We start from the raw sequence: 19,106 nt of genomic DNA, 5'->3' as shown, positions 1-19,106 counted from the left end.
AATATGAAAGAGGGGAGTTTAGTTTCTCACTCCTTCAGGTGTCGATAGCAAATCGGTCTCGTTACCTAATTAGTGTAATGAGAAAAGTGCTTAAGAGGGTGTGATAGAGCGCGAGTACCAGAATTGAAACAGTCCAGTAGACATTGAGACATGGCTGCTATGCGTCTCTGTCAGAGTATTAACACGTCTTAGGATCAGTATCCGTTCCCCAGACACCAGAGTAGCAATCATTTCAGGGCATTCAGAAATGGTTACTACTTGCTAACGAGTGTCATCAATTGGATTCAACCCTCAAGCTACCGACCGTGGTAAATACAGTTTGCATCCAGACTGAAATTGCATTGGCACCACATTATAACGCTTTCCCCGTCATCCTCAGCCCCCTGCTGCCCTCCCACTGGCCTCCCCTCCTTCCACTGTCCTCCCCTTGCCTCCTTCACCCCTACATGACCTTGAGGCCTCACCCCATACCCCAGAAACTGTTGGAATGAAAAGCAAAGCACACGGAAGGATCTGAACACAGCCGACAGTCAAACACTGCCCTCCCATGGCAATAAGACCAACTGCATTATTCTACATGATTGTATACCTTCATAATGACACAGAATACGGCCGTCAACCAATCAGGTTACTCCTTATATATGGAGATTAAACTCAGCACCCTTGCCCTGCCCCAAACTAAGCAGTGTTTGGATCCTCCTGAGACTCCCCTCTTGCCTCTGCTGCTATGGCTGGTGCACCCCATCCTACCCTCACCCCCACGAGGGTCCTGCTGCATTGGACGCATTGCACACTCAACCAACCAGACACGTTTTGCTGCTTGTTTCACCCTGTGTGGAGAATGAGGCGCGAGGCTGGGTTGTGTGATGCTCTAATGCCAGTTATAGTCTCTCCTAAGTGTAAAGCAGTGGCGCCCTCCTGTGGCCAGGTGTTTTCCTGGGAATTTTATTCAGGTACTGTTACCGGCTTGTTCCCTCAGGTATCCCCACTGTCCGCAGGCAGGGGGGGATGGGCACCCATGGGCCTGGAGACACTGTGTGTGCGTGTCTGTGTGTGCGTGCGTGTGCGTGGGCGTCACTCCCACTACACTGTGGTCTCCAGAGTCAGGCTGCCCCATCCCTCCCTGTCCACTCCTGTAGCCCTCTGTCAAGCAGCATGTCTCCGTTGTACTGTATACTCTTACATGTGTTACAAACCAGACAATTGTCCTTCCAATTCTATCAAGGCTAATTTATCTTTTATCCTCACTAGTATTACTAGTTGTTCGTTGAGTTGAAGCCATGTCTCTTATAAAAAGAGAAAGAGAGAGGCATGAGCTTGATATTAATAGCAGAAGTGTGTTAGCTTCACTCTCAGTCCCAGAGCTTATTTCTCACAGTCAAAGTGGAGCTGCCAAACCCCTTGGTCAGATATTAGCTGCATGTGATTGATATGTGTTGGACACATGCTTGTAAATGAGCAGATTCAGTCAATATCTCACAATGCTGCTGGCAGCCCATTTACCTTAGAGATAAGCACGGGTCAGGCTGTCAAACCTGTAGGATCACTCACGGATTAACGACGAATCCCAGTTTACCACCAGTATTTGAATGGTCACACGGTTCACGGTTCACGGTTCACACGGGGTTTTAATGCATGATTATCAAGGGTTGCACATTCTTTGTTATTCGATAACCAACACCTAATAATCCAACAAAGAATAATGTCATGCTTATGTTGGGGTTTGATTTGCATGATAGCCTGATATGATGTCCTGATGTGACGTGATACTGGTGTTGTGCGTTCAAAATGTTTGTCAGCAACACTAATTGCCAAGTGAGAACAACTACAAGCGCTATCTAACATGCCTCAGAGAATACAGTTGTAATTATGTAGAAAGAGCATGTGTTAGACAGTGTATCAAACCACTTAAGTGGATGATCATATCTGACATTTTGACCCTTTGCCTCCCTGCCTCACCTTGCTCTCCCTGCCCCTCCCACCTGCCTGTCCTGCGTAGCGGGTCTGAGGAGGAGTTTCCGTCTGAGCCGAAAGGACCGGTCAGGATCCCTCGGAGGAGGGGCAACCCGCGACCCCACCGATCCAGACTTTGCCACCTACGAGGAGGTGACTCGCTACCAGCACCGGCCCAACGAGAGACCCCGCCTGGTGGTTCTGATCGGTATGACAACAGCTTCAGGATGTGTGGTCATTCTACTTTGACGATACTGCCCTCTAGTGGCCAATGCTACAAACAGCAACTTCCTCTAGTTGTGTGGTAGCCTTATGAGAACCAGACCAATCTCTCCGCACATATTCTCTTTCATTTTAAGCAGTCAGTCTGCTTGACCAAGCTAGTTGTGTGGGCCTGTGAGGTCTGATCTACAGTACCTAATGCTATTTATGTTTCTGATAAGTTAATTAATCAAAGTGCACAACAAATGGCACATCCTGTAAATAATCAGTGGACTTAACTTGATGTTGATGCAGATTTTTTTCAGCAAATATAGATTATTTGTCCCTGATAGTTATGTTTAAATAACTCTATTTCACTCCCTCTCTCTACCCTCTCTCTCTTTCTCTTTTTCTGTCTCTACCCTCTCTCTCTTTCTCTTTTTCTGTCTCTCTACCCTCTCTCTCTTTCTCTTTTTCTGTCTCTCTACCCTCTCTCTCTTTCTCTTTTTCTGTCTCTCTCTCTCTCTTTCTCTTTTTCTGTCTCTCTCTCTCTCTTTCTCTTTTTCTGTCTCTCTCTCTCTCTCTTTCTCTTTTTCTGTCTCTACCCTCTCTCTCTTTCTCTTTTTCTGTCTCTCTACCCTCTCTCTCTTTCTCTTTTTCTGTTTCTCTACCCTCTCTCTCTCTCTCTCTTTCTGTCTCTCTACCCTCTCTCTCTTTCTCTTTTTCTGTCTCTACCCTCTCTCTCTTTCTCTTCTTCTGTCTCTCTCGCTCTCTTTCTTTCTCTTTTTCTGTCTCTACCCTCTCTCTCTTTCTCTTTTTCTGTCTCTCTACCCTCTCTCTCTTTCTCTTTTTCTGTCCCTCTACCCTCTCTCTCTCTCTCTTTTTCTGTCTCTACCCTCTCTCTTTCTCTTTTTCTGTCTCTACCCTCTCTCTCTTTCTCTTTTTCTGTCTCTCTACCCTCTCTCTCTTTCTCTTTTTCTGTCTCTCTACCCTCTCTCTCGCTTTCTCTTTTTCTGTCTCTCTCTTTCTCTTTTTCTGTCTCTACCCTCTCTCTCTTTCTCTTTTTCTGTCTCTACCCTCTCTCTCTTTCTCTTTTTCTGTCTCTCTCTCTCTCTTTCTCTTTTTCTGTCTCTACCCTCTCTCTCTTTCTCTTTTTCTGTCTCTACCCTCTCTCTCTTTCTCTTTTTCTGTCTCTCTACCCTCTCTCTCTTTCTCTTTTTCTGTCTCTCTACCCTCTCTCTCTTTCTCTTTTTCTGTCTCTCTACCCTCTCTCTCTTTCTCTTTTTCTGTCTCTACCCTCTCTCTCTTTCTCTTTTTCTGTCTCTACCCTCTCTCTCTTTCTCTTTTTCTGTCTCTCTCTCTCTCTTTCTCTTTTTCTGTCTCTACCCTCTCTCTCTTTCTCTTTTTCTGTCTCTACCCTCTCTCTCTTTCTCTTTTTCTGTCTCTCTACTCTCTCTCTCTTTCTCTTTTTCTGTCTGTCTCTACCCTCTCTCTCTTTCTCTTTTTCTGTCTCTCTACCCTCTCTCTCTTTCTCTTTTTCTGTCTCTCTACCCTCTCTCTCTTTCTCTTTTTCTGTCTCTCTACCCTCTCTCTCTTTCTCTTTTTCTGTCTCTACCCTCTCTCTCTTTCTCTTTTTCTGTCTCTCTACCCTCTCTCTCTTTCTCTTTTTCTGTCTCTCTACCCTCTCTCTCTTTCTCTTTTTCTGTCTCTACCCTCTCTCTCTTTCTCTTTTTCTGTCTCTACCCTCTCTCTCTTTCTCCTTTTCTGTCTCTACCCTCTCTCTTTCTCTTTTTCTGTCTCTACCCTCTCTCTCCCTCTCTCTCTCTCTCTCTTTTTCTGTCTCTACCCTCTCTCTCTTTCTCTTTTTCTGTCTCTACCCTCTCTCTCTTTCTCTTTTTCTGTCTCTACCCTCTCTCTCTTTCTCTTTTTCTGTCTCTACCCTCTCTCTCTTTCTCTTTTTCTGTCTCTCTACCCTCTCTCTCTTTCTCTTTTTCTGTCTCTCTACCCTCTCTCTCTTTCTCTTTTTCTGTCTCTCTACCCTCTCTCTCTTTCTCTTTTTCTGTCTCTACCCTCTCTCTCTTTCTCTTTTTCTGTCTCTACCCTCTCTCTTTCTCTTTTTCTGTCTCTACCCTCTCTCTTTCTCTTTTTCTGTCTCTCTACCCTCTCTCTCTTTTTTTCTGTCTCTCTACCCTCTCTCTCTCTTTCTCTTTTTCTGTCTCTCTCTTTCTCTTTTTCTGTCTTTCTCTCTCTCTCTCTACCCTCTCTCTCTCTTTCTCTTTTTCTGTCTCTACCCTCTCTCTCTCTTTCTCCCTCTCTCTCTCTTTCTCTTTTTCTGTCTCTCTCTCTCTCTTTCTCTTTTTCTGTCTCTACCCTCTCTCTCTTTCTCTTTTTCTGTCTCTACCCTCTCTCTCTTTCTCTTTTTCTGTCTCTACCCTCTCTCTCTTTCTCTTTTTCTGTCTCTACCCTCTCTCTCTTTTTCTGTCTCTACCCTCTCTCTCTTTCTCTTTTTCTGTCTCTCTACCCTCTCTCTCTTTCTCTTTTTCTGTCTCTCTACCCTCTCTCTCTTTCTCTTTTTCTGTCTCTCTACCCTCTCTCTCTTTCTCTTTTTCTGTCTCTACCCTCTTTCTCTTTTTCTGTCTCTACCCTCTCTCTTTCTCTTTTTCTGTCTCTACCCTCTCTCTTTCTCTTTTTCTGTCTCTCTACCCTCTCTCTCTCTTTTTCTGTCTCTCTACCCTCTCTCTCTCTCTCTCTCTCTCTCTCTCTCTCTCTCTCTCACTCGCACAAAAGGCTCCCTAGGAGCTCGTATCAATGAGCTGAAACAGAAGGTGATAGCAGAGAACCCACATCGCTATGCTGTGGCCGTACCGCGTGAGTTACACCTTCTAAACCGCACCCTCTTCTTTCTACACTGACGGCGACTCCAACACCCTAGTAAAGAACTGCTACACCAGTAAAACAATCACAGCTTTCCCCCTATCACTTGTGTCTCCAGATACCACCAGGCCCAAGAAGCCTCATGAGAAGGAGGGGGTGGAGTACCACTTTGTCACCAAACAGGCGTTTGACGCGGACGCTCTGAGCAACAAGTGAGTCCTCTTTGATGCCATACGGCTGATCTGTGAAACCATACGGTCCGTCTCTGTAGTACTCTGCTTTGTTTTGTCTGTTTCGTGCTTAGTTGTGTCCTGTGTGTCCAGGTTCATAGAGCATGGGGAGTACAAGGAGAACCAGTATGGTACCAGTATAGAGGCCATCCGCTCTGTACAGGCCAAGAATAAGATGTGCCTAGTGGACGTGCAGCCAGAGGTAGGGCCAAGGCACATCCTCTACAGTGATGCATATCCCATTCTGTCACGATGCACTGCACAATATAACCACGGCTATCACATGCAGCCTGTGTCACACCCTATTCTATGACGGCCCCTGGCGTTTCTTCTGTGTTCTCTTTGTGAGAGTACTTTCTGTTTGAGTCAGGCAGGCTGCCACATTATCTTGTCCCGGTTATCCGTAGCATCTCTGACATCTCAAGAGGACATTTCTCTGATAGCATCTGTTCTCTCAACCCCGTGCACTCTGTGTGACAGCCTACGCAGACTGTGTGATAATGCGTCTGAATGTGTCCTGGCCCCTTAGGCTTTGAAGACGCTGCGGACATCTGAGTTCAAGCCCTATGTCATCTTCGTCAAGCCGCGCGTCCCGGAGAGCAGACGCCGTCGTAGTGCTGCCACCTCACCAGCAGGGGGAGATCATGGGCGAGTGACGGTGAGACCTGCTGTCTCTTTTTTAATTACAGTGAGCTGAGTCTGAAATGGCCTCATATGAATGTATCAATGAGTTATTTCACCTTTATTCTGTTACTCAATCTTCTTTTTTGGGTGGCATGCACTCTCCTTTCCTATTTTCTCCTCTCCCAAATCTGATATCACCTTTATATCCTTACTCACTCTTATGCTTCTTCCTCATTTTCATGTCTGTCTGTCTGTCTGTCTGTCTGTCTGTCTGTCTGTCTGTCTGTCTGTCTGATTCTCCTGTCTGTCTGTCTGTCTGTCTGTCTGCCTGTCTGTCTGATTCTCCTGTCTGTCTGTCTGTCTGTCTGTCTGATTCTCCTGTCTGTCTGTCTGTCTGTCTGATTCTCCTGTCTGTCTGTCTGTCCGTCTGATTCTCCTGTCTGTCTGTCTGATTCTCCTGTCTGTCTGTCTGTCTGTCTGATTCTCCTGTCTGTCTGTCTGATTCTCCTGTCTGTCTGTCTGTCTGTCTGATTCTCCTGTCTGTCTGTCTGTCTGTCTGTCTGTCTGTCTGATTCTCCTGTCTGTCTGTCTGTCTGTCTGTCTGATTCTCCTGTCTGTCTGTCTGTATGTCTGTCTGTCTGTCTGTCTGTCTGTATGTCTGTTTCTCCTGTCTGTCTGTCTGATTCTCCTGTCTGTCTGTCTGTTTGTCTGTCTGATTCTCCTGTCTGTTTGTCTGTCCGTCTGTCTGTCTGTCTGATTCTCCTGTCTGTCTGTCTGTCTGTCTGTCTGATTCTCCTGTCTGTCTGTCTGTCTGTCTGTCTGTCTGTCTGTCTGTCTGTCTGTCTGTCTGTCTGATTCTCCTGTCTGTCTGTCTGTCTGTCTGTCTGATTCTCCTGTCTGTCTGTCTGTCTGTCTGTCTGTCTGTCTGTCTGTCTGTTTCTCCTGTCTGTCTGTCTGATTCTCCTGTCTGTCTGTCTGTTTGTCTGTCTGATTCTCCTGTCTGTTTGTCTGTCCGTCTGATTCTCCTGTCTGTCTGTCTGTCCGTCTGATTCTCCTGTCTGTCTGTCTGTCCGTCTGATTCTCCCGTCTGTCTGTCCGTCCGTCTGATTCTCCTGTCTGTCTGTCCGTCCGTCCGTCTGATTCTCCTGTCTGTCTGTCCGTCCGTCCGTGTGTCTCTCCGTGTGTGTGTGTCTCCGTATGTCCGTGTCAGGATGAGGACCTGCAGGAAATGCGTCAGTCAGCCCAGCAGATGGACCAGCAGTACGGCCACCTGGTCGACCGGGTCCTAATAAAGGAGGACTCAGCCAGCGCCTGCACAGAACTCCGAGGCATTCTGGAGCGGCTGGAGCGTGAGACCTTCTGGGTGCCCCTCTGCTGGGTGCGAACCTAACCCCCCTTTCCCTAACCACCACTCTCCAGAGGGGGGATCACAGCCCCCAGCCCTTCTTCCAGCAGGAACCCTATCCTACCTCCTCATCCCTTTCCTGATCTCCTGGATCCCTTCCCCTTGGCTCCATGGGCCAGCTTGTGGGGTGTGGAGGATACTGCCCCAAAACCTGGCCTGATACCTGATGCTGGGCCAGCCACACACTGGCACCATGGGAGAAGGGCATGCGGCAAAACCCTTTGGAACATTTCTGTGTTTGAGATGTTCAGAGGGAAAGACTGTTGTCCTGGCTGCCCCCCCCCCCCCCCCCCCCCCCCCCCCCCACACACACACACACACACACACACACACACACACACACAGCCGCCCCACCCACACACACACACACACCCGCCCCACCCACACACACACACACCCCCGCCCCACCCACACACACACACACACAGCCGCCCCACACACACACACACACACCCCCGCCCCACCCACACACACACACACCCCCGCCCCACCCACACACACACATGTACAGTACAAGCAATCCATTGCTCAAATTCATGTTTTTCAGATATTTCTTAAGGTTTTTTTTGTATTATTTATGTCACTCAGCCAGTCAATCAGTCAGCCAGTCAATCAGTCAGCCAGTCAATCAGTCAGCCAGTCAGCCAGTCAATCAGTCAGCCAGTCAGACAGACAAACATACAGGCATCTTTATTGTGGCTCCATGTGGAGTATCATCTGTAGCTTTCTTTGGCCTGCAGTGTCGAGTACTTGAGTTTCCCCTTAATATAATAATATGTATATGCCATTTAACACACATTTTTATCCAAAGTGACTTCAAGTCGAAAAATAGATACAGGAATCCTGCAGGAAATCCTACACAATTCCTTCACAAAGACAACATGACTGTTCTGTAAGGTTTCCTCACTTAGTGTTTCCTTGCCTATTTCCGTTGCTCGTTGATACAATGCATTCTGAGTGAGGCCTAGCCATTCTTATTATGTTATTGAAATGTTATCCAAAATCCAATCCACCTGCTTCCATTATACCCGGAGAATGAGTATAAATACATACATAGTATTATTAACCAACACACTCTGTAAATAGTACAGTAGTATAGATGTAACGGTACAGAAATATGGAATGTGAAATAGAATATTATTTCATAATGCTTTTTTTGATCAATTATTTTATGACTTGGATGTGTTTTAAGGAAGTGCACGACAGTTGAATTATTTAATCGCAGATGTAAATATTGCACATGCAAATCCTACCGTGCCAACGAACGAGCTCAAAGCACTTCAATGCAACCTGTTGAACTTCGACCCTAAGTGTCTAATCCGGTCTAATCTACAGTAGGTGTGAATTACTTCAGTTCTGAGACACTGGGTGTGTGGATGTCATGTACACACACAAGTGCACTAAAACATGCTATGCTCCTTTTTGTGTACATAGGAATGCCCTTTGTATAGCTGACATCAGACACGTTTAAAGATGCAGGTGCAGTGTGGGTAATAGGGTTTTGGGGAGGGGGGTGTTCTATGGTCCATCTTGACAATCAGGGTCCTTGTTAAATTGTTGTTCTGTATGAGTATTTATCTACAGGTGAGGACTCTGGGATTAGTGGGATATGGACTCATCCAAGTGTGATTGTGAGTTGGCCTGCTCTAAGTGTGATTGTGGGTTGGCCTGCTCCAAGTGTGATTGTGGGTTGGCCTGCTCCAAGTGTGATTGCGGGTTGGCCTGCTCCAAGTGTGATTGTGGGTTGGCCTGCTCCAAGTGTGATTGTGGGTTCAAGCCGTCATTATAAATACACACAGATGTGACGTGTTTCTTTTACGTTACCTTGGTGATTACAGAAACAATGTTAGAAGCCAGTTCAAGGTTACAAGGTAATACACAAGAAAGAAACAATGCCTCGCGCTAGTCAAACTGTTGTTACTTGACTGAAGCAGTCAGAAAGGTTTTGTGAAACCCCACCTGTTCTCAGTCTGTATATTGGCTCTGTCGCTCTGAGCCTCTGGTGATCTTTGAGTAGAGGCATCATAGCTCTGTGCTCTTTCTTTGTGTGTGGGTGTGGGTGGTTTCGTGTGTATGTGTGCGTGGACTTCAAGTCTTGTTTCATTGTGGAGAACTGATAAACTATCAACAGATCCTCCTTTCCACCAATTCTAATCCGGTTCTCTTTTTAACATGCAATGTGTTCTTAATCTTTTACTGTGCTGTGTAAACCAAGAAACCCCGAATGTTGACTTTGTAATGTGACATGTATAAAGTGCCATAGTAAAACCAGATGAACCAAGTGTGTACGTTTTGTTATCGTCAAATCCTACCCGTTTTGAGTTGGACTATATTGCCATTTTGAGTTGGGTTAGGGTTCTAACCATACCCCCGATGTGTCAGATGTGTTGCATATCAGTTGTACAAACCGAGTGTGAATCAGCTCACATGTTGAACTGAGAGACCAGAGATGAGAGACCAGTAGCAGCAGAAGTTTGGGAGTGCTGACATGCATTCTGCATTCTAAACCATATTTATTACACATTTCCATTTGACACAGGAGTTGAAAATAAATGAAGTCACAGCATCCTGGGAGGATGGAAATCAAGAAGTGAGTCCTAAAGACCTTGTGTGTGTAAAACCTAGAGCTAATATCCATGTCATGAACCAGTCCATGAATTCAGTGTGAAAACTGGGCAAAATGGGGGTACGGTTTGGATAGCATGTCCCAGCATCAGTCCTTATACGGGGCCCTGAATCCTCCAAAGATGATTGGTGCCATTCTTGTCTTGTTCCAGGAGGATCCAAAAAGTTGGAGACTCAAGACAAAAACAGCTAAGATGATGATTGGTGTAACGTGAGAGTAGACAAAAGATTGACAACAGCCAGAATTCTAAAGTGGCCTCCTCAGAAGACTCCTTTCAGGAGAGCCAGTCCCATCCCCATACAGTCATTACCAATACAATGACCTCAGATAGCACATATGCACAGTTTCACACACATAAACAGACAGTATATCATACGCCACAAACATGCACGTACGCCACAAACATACAGTATATACAAATATGCTCAAAAATCACATCTGTTTCATCAGCATCTTATCTTGACAATGTCTTGGACAAATCTTCCTGTTACTTCAAGTTTTACTCCTGTCCACTGACAGAGTATTGATGCATACTACAATATGAATGTGGTTGTGTGTTACTGGCTTGTGGTTATGAGTATTTTTAAAAAAAATGAATTCTGTGATTATATTCTTTGTAAAAAATAAATAAATGCCAATTTCTGTAATTATATTCTTTCTATAATAACTCAGACCATGGTAAGGTTTTCATAGTGTGTAATTTGCTAGAATGTACTGTTTGTGTGTATGGTCAAAAGCTATGGGAAAAGCATGACTTTGTCAATGCATTGAATGTGTGTAGAAGTCCCAAACTCAGCAAATAAAGAAACGCCCCTCAGTCATGGACCCTGTCTTTCAAAGATAATTCGTAAAAATCCAAATAACTTCACAGATCTTCATTGTAAAGGGTTTAAACACCGCTTACAGACTGTAGCCAATTAAGGTCACAGTTATGAAAACTTAGGACACTAAAGAGGCCTTTCTACTGACTCTAAAAAAACACCAAAAGAAAGATGCCCAGGGTCTCTGCTCATCTGCGTGAACGTGCCTTAGGCATGCTGCAAGGAGGCATGAGGACTGTAGATGTGGCCAGGGCAATAAATTGCAATGTCCGTACTGTGAGACGCCTGCGACAGTCCTCACAGTGGCAGACCACGTGTAACAACACCTGCACAGGATCGGTACATCCAACCATCACACCTACGGGACAAGTATAGGATGGCAACAACAACTGCCCGAGTTACACCAGGAATGCACAATCCCTCCATCAGTGCTCAGACTGTCCGCAATATGCTGAGAGAGGCTGGACTGAGGGCTTGTAGGCCTGTTATAAGGCAGGTCCTCACCAGACGTCACCGGCAACAACGTTGCCTATGGGCACAAACCCACCATTGCTGGACCAGACAGGACTGGCAAAAAGTGCTCTTCAATGACGAGTCGCGGTTTTGTCTCACCAGGGGTGATGGTCGGATTTGCGTTTATCGTCGAAGGAATGAGCGTTACACCGAGGCCTGTACTCTGGAGCAGGATCGATTTGGAGGTGGAGGGTCCGTCATGGTCTGGGGTGGTGTGTCACAGCATCATCAGACTGAGCTTGTTGTCATTGCGGGCAATCCCAATGCTGTGTGTTACAGGGAAGACATCCTCCTCCCTCATGTGGTGCTCATCCTGACATGATGGCTTGTGGGACTGACAATGCCACCAGCCATACTGCTCGTTTTGTGCGTGATTTCCTGCAAGACAGGAATGTCAGTGTTCTGCCATAACCAGCGAAGAGCCCGGATCTCAATCCCATTGAGCACGTCTGGGACCTGTTGGATTGGAGGGTGAAGGCTAGGGTCATTCCCCCCAAACATGTCTGGAAACTTGCAGGTGCCTTGGTGGAAGAGTGGAGTAACATCTCACAGCAAGAACTGGCAAATCTGGTGCAGTCCATGAGGAGGAGATGAACTGCAGTACTTAATGCAGCTGGTGGCCACGCCAGATACTGACTGTTACTTTTGATTTTGACCCCCCTTTGTTCAGGGACACATTATTCCATTTCTGTTAGTCACATGTCTGTGGAACTTGTTCAGTTTGTGTCTCAGTTGTTGAATCTTATGGTCATTCAAATATTTACACATGTTAAGTTTGCTGAAAATAAACGCAGTTGACAGTGAGAGGACGTTTATTTTTTTGCTGAGTTTATAACACATAATCAATTCCAGTAACAAATGATTAGTCCGCTTTTTTTCCACAAGGGAGGATAATCTTGATGACTGACAAAGAACAACACATGTTTCATAGCCAGGAAGAATGAGACAACTGAACCCCAATATGGGCGGGACCTATCATGTTGCGTCAACCACTGATTGATTGGTCCAAAACAGTTCTTAAGCTTTTTCACCACGGGACCCAAATTAGAAAATGACAGTCCTGCCGTGACCCAATTGTCCTCCAACTACCCAAATTAAGAATAAATAGTGTGTGACTGTAGATGTATTCTCATAACTCGCGACCCACCTCTCACATGCCCACTTTGGGCTTCCGATCTTGGTCTAAAATAAATCCATTTGACAAGAAGAGCATGGAGCTTTCATTCTGTTATTATTCATGTGTCAGTGATAGACAACACACTGTCCCGCCCATCGCAGGGTTCAAAGACTCACATCCAAACCAGAGGTACAGTACGAAAGTCTATGAGCAAATTCCAACTTTTTGCACAAAACTCCACTTAGCATCAATGCTATCATGATAATGTGGAAGTTGGAGATGTGCACCAACACCAGTTTCTAGTCAGGAGTATTTCTGTGGTGATTTAGCGCCATCTGGTGGTTATCTCTAGCTTGTGTTTAGCTTGCGTAGCTCCTGTTCCTTTTTGCGCTGCTTCTCTTTTTGGCGTTCCAGTTTGTCCAGGGCCTTGCGCTCCTTTTCCGCTGCTGCGTGAATGTCTTTGATCCGCCTTTTCAGTGCACTGCGGTCCGTGGAACTGTTCACTCCCAAACCCTGATAATAAAATATAATAAAATAATAAAATAATAATAAAAAATATAATAGAATACAAAAGGTGTAGACTGTGCCATCAAATGCTTACTTATGAGCCCTTTCCCAACAATGCAGAGTTAACAATGAAAAATATTTTGTTACCTAAAAAAAGGTATAACGAGGATTGGAGCACCTTACTGTAGCCTCGTTATTGTTATTTTATTGTGTTACTTAAGTGTCTTTAGTCAATATTTTCTTAACTCGATTTTTCTTAACTGCATTGTTGTTTAATAAGGGTTTGTAAGTAAGCATTTCACAGTAAGGTCTGCACCTGTTTTCTTCGGTGCATGTGACAAATACAGTTGAAGTCGGAAGATTACATACACTTAGGTTGGAGTCATTAAATCTCGTTTTTCAACCACTCCACAAATGTCTTGTTAACAAACTATAGTTTTGGCAAGTCGGTTGGGACATCTACTTTGTGCATGACACAAGTCATTTTTCCAGCAATTGTTTACAGACAGATTATTTCACTTATAATTCACTGTATCACAATTCCAGTGGGTCAGAAGTTTACATACACTAAATTGACTGTGCCCTTAAACAGCTTGGAAAATTCCAGAAAATGATGCCACGGCTTTAGAAGCTTCTGATAGGCTAAATCAGTCAATTGGAGGTGTACCTGTGGATGTACTTCAAAGCCTACCTTCAAAGTCAGTGCCTCTTTGCTTGACATCATAGGAAAAAATGACATCATACAAAAATTGTAGTCTCCACAAGTCTGGTTTATCCTTGGGAGCAATTTCCAAACGCCTGAAGATACCATGTTCATCAGTGCAAACAATAGTACGCAAGTATAATCACCATCTCGAGGAGACAGAACGCGTCTCCTTCCTGAGCGGTATGACGGCTGAGTGGTCCCATGGTGTTTATACAGTGCCTTGCGAAAGTATTTGGCCCCCTTGAACTTTGCGACCTTTTGCCACATTTCAGGCTTCAAACATAAAGATATAAAAACTGTATTTTTTGTGAAGAATCAACAACAAGTGGGACACAATCATGAAGTGGAACGACATTTATTGGATATTTCAAACTTTTTTAACAAATCAAAAACTGAAAAATTGGGCGTGCAAAATTATTCAGCCCCTTTACTTTCAGTGCAGCAAACTCTCTCCAGAAGTTCAGTGAGGATCTCTGAATGATCCAATGTTGACCTAAATGACTAATGATGATAAATACAATCCACCTGTGTGTAATCAAGTCTCCGTATAAATGCACCTGCACTGTGATAGTCTCAGAGGTCCGTTAAAAGGGCAGAGAACAATGAAGAACAAGGAACACACCAGGCAGGTCCGAGATACTGTTGTGAAGAAGTTTAAAGACGGATTTGGATACAAAAAGATTTCCCAAGCTTTAAACATCCCAAGGAGCACTGTGCAAGCAATAACATTGAAATGGAAGGAGTATCAGACCACTGCAAATCTACCAAGACCTGGCCGTCCCTCTAAACTTTCAGCTCATACAAGGAGAAGACTGATCAGAGATGCAGCCAAGAGGCCCATGATCACTCTGGAGAGATCTGCAGAGATCTACAGCTGAGGTGGGAGACTCTGTCCATAGGACAACAATCAGTTGTATATTGCACAAATCTGGCCTTTATGGAAGAGTGGCAAGAAGAAAGCCATTTCTTAAAGATATCCATAAAAAGTGTTGTTTAAAGTTTGCCACACGCCACCTGGGAGACACACCAAACATGTGGAAGAAGGTGCTCTGGTCAGATGAAACCAAAATTGAACTTTTTGGCAACAATGCAAAACGTTATGTTTGGCGTAAAAGCAACACAGCTCATCACCCTGAACACACCATCCCCACTGTCAAACATGGTGGTGGCAGCATCATGGTTTGGGCCTGCTTTTCTTCAGCAGGGACAGGGAAGATGGTTAAAATTGATGGGAAGATGGATGGAGCCAAATACAGGACCATTCTGGAAGAAAACCTGATGGAGTCTGCAAAAGACCTGAGACTGGGACGGAGATTTGTCTTCCAACAAGACAATGATCCAAAGCATAAAGCAAAATCTACAATGGAATGGTTCAAAAATAAACATATCCAGGTGTTAGAATGGCCAAGTCAAAGTCCAGACCTGAATCCAATCGAGAATCTGTGGAAAGAACTGAAAACTGCTGTTCACAAATGCTCTCCATCCAACCTCACTGAGCTCGAGCTGTTTTGCAAGGAGGAATGGGAAAAAATGTCAGTCTCTCGATGTGCAAAACTGATAGAGACATACCCCAAGCGACTTACAGCTGTAATCGCAGCAAAAGGTGGCGCTACAAAGTATTAACTTAAGGGGGCTGAATAATTTTGCACGGCCAATTTTTCAGTTTTTGATTTGTTAATAAAGTTTGATATATCCAATAAATGTCGTTCCACTTCATGATTGTGTCCCACTTGTTGTTGATTCTTCACAAAAAAATACAGTTTTATATCTTTATGTTTGAAGCCTGAAATGTGGCAAAAGGTCGCAAAGTTCAAGGGGGCCGAATACTTTCGCAAGGCACTGTACTTGCGTACTATTGTTTGTACAGATGAACGTGATACCTTCAGGTGTTTGGAAATTTCTCCCTAGGATGAATCAGACTTGTGGAGTTCTACAAAAAAACATCTGAGGTCTTGGCTGATTTATTTTGATTTTCCCATGATGTCAAGCAAAGAGGCACAGAGTTTGAAGGTAGGCCTTGAAATACATACACAGGTACACCTCCAATTGACTCAAATGATGCCAATTAGCCTATCAGAAGCTTCTAAAGCCACAACATCATTTTCTGGAATTTTCCAATCTGTTTAAAAGCACAGTCAACTTAGTGTTTGTAAACTTCTGACCCACTGGAATTCTGATACAGTGAATTATAAGTGAAATTTTCTGCCTGTAAACAATTGCTGGAAAAATGACTTGTGTCATGCACAGTAGATGTCCTAACTGACTTGCCAAAACTATAGTTTGTTAACAAGAAATTTGTGGAGTGGTTGAAAAACGAGTTTTAATGACTTCAACCTAAGTGTATGTAAACTTCCGACTTCAACTGTATACTTTTATTCAAGTATGACAATTGGGTACTTTTTCCACCACTGCATATAGGTTGTGGTAAAAGTGGCTAGGCAATCAGGATAGACAAACAGAGTAGCAGCAGCATATGAAGAGTGTGAAAGAGTGCGTGTGTGTGTGTGTGTGTGTGTGTGTGTGTGTGTGTGTGTGTGTGTGTGTGTGTGTGTGTGTGTGTGTGTGTGTGTGTGTGTGTGTGTGTGTGTGTGTGTGTGTGTGTGTGTGTGTGTGTGTGTGTGTGTGTGTGTGCCACAGGAGTTTGGTGGCACCTTAATTGGGTAGGACGAGCAAGTGGCAATGGCTGGAGCAGAAAAGGTGGAATGTCATCAAATACGTCAAACAGATGGTTTGTCCCAAGTAATGTAAACAAAGTTAGAAAAACAGACACACAACCCTTGATGTGTTGTTTGGGGTTAAATAAAATAAAATAAAAATCCAATCAAATTTGATTTGTCACATGCGCCGAATACAACCGGTGTAGAACTGACAGTGAAATGCTTACTTACAAGACCCTGACCCACAATGCAGTTAAAACAAAAATGGAAAAACAATAGGAAATCAAAGTAACAAGTAATTAAAGAGCAGCAGTAAAATAACAATAGCAAGACTATACACAGGGGTTACCGGTACAGAGTCAGTATGCGGGGGGACATCGGTTATTTATTTTAATTTTTTCATTTAACCTTATTTAACTAGGCAAGTCAGTTAAGAACCAATTCTTACTTATAATGACGGCCTACGAACAGTGGGTTAACTGCCTTATTCAGGCTCCTTAAAACTTCTTGAGTGTAGGGGGCAGGATTTTTGTTTTTTGGCTAAAAAAACGTACCCATTTGAAACTGCCTATTTCTCAGGCCCAGAAATTAGAATATGCATATAATTGTCAGATTAAGATAGAAAACACTCTACATTTTCCAAAACTGTCAAAATATTGTCTGTGAGTATAACAGAACTGATATTGCAGGCAAAAACCTGAGGAAAATCAAACCAGGAAGTGCTGTTTTTCCTGAAAGCTCTCTGTTCCATTGGATGCCTTGCCTCCATTTAAAGGGATATCAACCAGATTCCTTTTCCTATGGCTTCCTCAAGGTGTGACCAGTCTTTAGACATAGTTTCAGGCTTTTATTTTGAAAAACGAGCAAGAAAGATAACATCGCGTCAGTGGATAGCTGGGTTTTCGCAGAGTTTTGCTTGAGCAACAGAGTGGGGCAGCCATTGTCTCTCCCTCTCCTATTGAAAAAGCGACAGTCCCGGTTGATATATTGTTGATTATACATTTTAAAAACAACCTGAGGATTGATTATAAAAAACGTTTGACATGTTTCTGTGGACATTACGGATACTATTTGGAATTTGTCTGCGATGTCATGACCGCTCGAGCCTGTGGATTTCTGAACATAATGCTCCAAACAAATGGAGGTATTTTGGATATAAAAATAATCTTTATGGAACAAAAGGAACATTTATTGTGTAACTGGGAGTCTTGTGAGTGCTAACATCCGAAGAGCATTAAAGGTAAGCGATTTAATCTATTGTTTTTCTGACTTTCGTGACCAATCTACTTGGCTGCTCATGTTTGTAATATTTTGTCTACTGAGAGAGATGTTCTTACATAAACGCTTGTTATGCTTTCGCCAAAAAGCTGTATTGAAATCTGAAACTGTGTTTTGCTATATTGCTCTTGTGATTTCATGAAAATGTAATATTTTTAGTAATTTAATTTGAATTTGGCGAGCTGCAATTCAGCGGGTGTTGATGAAAATGATCCCGCTAAAGGGATGGGTGCGTCAAGAAGTTAAAAGCAGCAGCTCTAGCCTTCAGCTTAGTGCAGATGTTGCCTGTAATCCATGGCTTCTACGTACTGTCACTGCTGGGACAACATCATCGATGCACTTATTGATGAAGCCAATGACTGATGTGGTGTACTCCAAATCAAATCCAATCCAATTGTATTGGTCACATACACATGGTTAGCAGATGTTAATGAGAATGTAGCGAAATGCTTGTGCTTCTAGTTCCGGCCGCGGCAGTAGATCTAATAAGTAATCTAACAATTTCACAACAACTACCTTATACACCCAAGTGTAAAGGAATGATTAAGAATATGTACATATAAATATATGGATGAGTGATGGCCAAACGGCATAGGCAAGATGCAGTAGATGGTATAGAGTACAGTATATACATATGAGATGAGTAATGTAGGGTATGTATACATTGTTTAAAGTGACTAGTGATACATTTGTTATATACCTTTTTAATTATTAAAGTGGCTAGAGATTTGAGTCAGTATGTTGGCAGAGCCACTCAATGTTAGTGATGGCTGTTTAACAGTTTGATGGCCTGTTTTTCAGCGGTGATACAGCCCGACAGGATGCTCTCGATTGTGCATCTCTAAAAGTTTGTGAGTGTTTTTGGTGACAAGCCACATTTCTTCAGCCTCCAGGTTGAAGAGGAGCGTTGCACCTTCTTCACCACGCTGTCTGTGTGGGTGGACCGTTTCAGTTTGTCTGTGATGTGTATGCCGAGGAACATAAAACTTACTACCTTCTCCAGTACTGTCCTGTCGATGTGAATAGGGGGGGTGCTCCCTCTGCTGTTTCCTGAAGTCTACGATCATCTCCTTTGTTTTGTTGACGTTGAGTGTGAGGTTATTTTCCTGACACCACACTCCGAGGGCCATCACCTCCTCCCTGTAGGCGGTCTCGTTGTTGTTGGTAATCAAGCTTACCACTGTAGTGTTGTCTGCAAACTTGATGATTGTGTTGGAGGCGTGCATGGCCACACAGTCATGGGTGAACAGGGAGTACAGGAGATGGCTGAGAACGCACCCTTGTGGGGCCCCAGTGTTGAAGATCAGCGGGGTGGAGATGTTGTTTCCTACCCTCACCACCTGGGGGCGGCCCATCAGAAAGTCCAGGACCCAGTTGCACAGGGCGGGGTCGAGACCCAGGGTCTCGAACTTAATGACGAGTTTGGAGGGCACTATGGTGTTAAATGCTGAGCTGTAATTGAGGAACAGCATTCTTACATAGGTATTCCTCTTGCCATCGGAGGAATCCCGGAACATATTCCAGTCTGTGCTACCAAAACAGTCCTGTAGCTTAGCATTTGCATCATCTGTCCACTTTTTTATTGAGCAAGTCA

General features: G+C 44.1%; 2 protein-coding genes across 5 annotated transcripts in view; one reads left to right on the top strand and one right to left on the bottom strand.

The window, feature by feature from the left end:
* Window positions 1-7,274, top strand: part of LOC139421122 (MAGUK p55 scaffold protein 3a) — a 42,784-nt gene extending 35,510 nt beyond the window's left edge. For 2 of the 4 annotated variants that reach the window (XM_071171681.1, XM_071171679.1), the window contains 7 exons: window positions 888-953; window positions 2,000-2,161; window positions 4,942-5,022; window positions 5,147-5,240; window positions 5,352-5,460; window positions 5,788-5,916; window positions 7,093-7,274. In XM_071171681.1, coding sequence (XP_071027782.1) covers window positions 888-953; window positions 2,000-2,161; window positions 4,942-5,022; window positions 5,147-5,240; window positions 5,352-5,460; window positions 5,788-5,916; window positions 7,093-7,272 — 821 coding nt within the window. In that variant the 3' untranslated portion in view covers window positions 7,273-7,274. The remainder of the gene's footprint in view (window positions 1-887; window positions 954-1,999; window positions 2,162-4,941; window positions 5,023-5,146; window positions 5,241-5,351; window positions 5,461-5,787; window positions 5,917-7,092) is intronic. The other 2 variants (XM_071171683.1, XM_071171682.1) reach the window with 1 other exon arrangement.
* Window positions 7,275-9,760: 2,486 nt separating this feature from the next.
* The window catches only part of LOC139421121 (sterile alpha motif domain-containing protein 14-like), a 47,279-nt gene continuing 37,933 nt past the window's right edge, over window positions 9,761-19,106 (bottom strand). The window contains exon 9 of the mRNA XM_071171678.1: window positions 9,761-12,877. Coding sequence (XP_071027779.1) covers window positions 12,713-12,877 — 165 coding nt within the window. The 3' untranslated portion in view covers window positions 9,761-12,712. The remainder of the gene's footprint in view (window positions 12,878-19,106) is intronic.

This window comes from Oncorhynchus clarkii, chromosome 12 (assembly GCF_045791955.1).
Source record: "Oncorhynchus clarkii lewisi isolate Uvic-CL-2024 chromosome 12, UVic_Ocla_1.0, whole genome shotgun sequence".
In the NCBI taxonomy this organism is placed as follows: domain Eukaryota; kingdom Metazoa; phylum Chordata; class Actinopteri; order Salmoniformes; family Salmonidae; genus Oncorhynchus; species Oncorhynchus clarkii.
The sequence above is the reverse complement of the archived record's forward strand: the minus strand, read 5'-3'. Positions and strand labels throughout refer to the sequence as shown.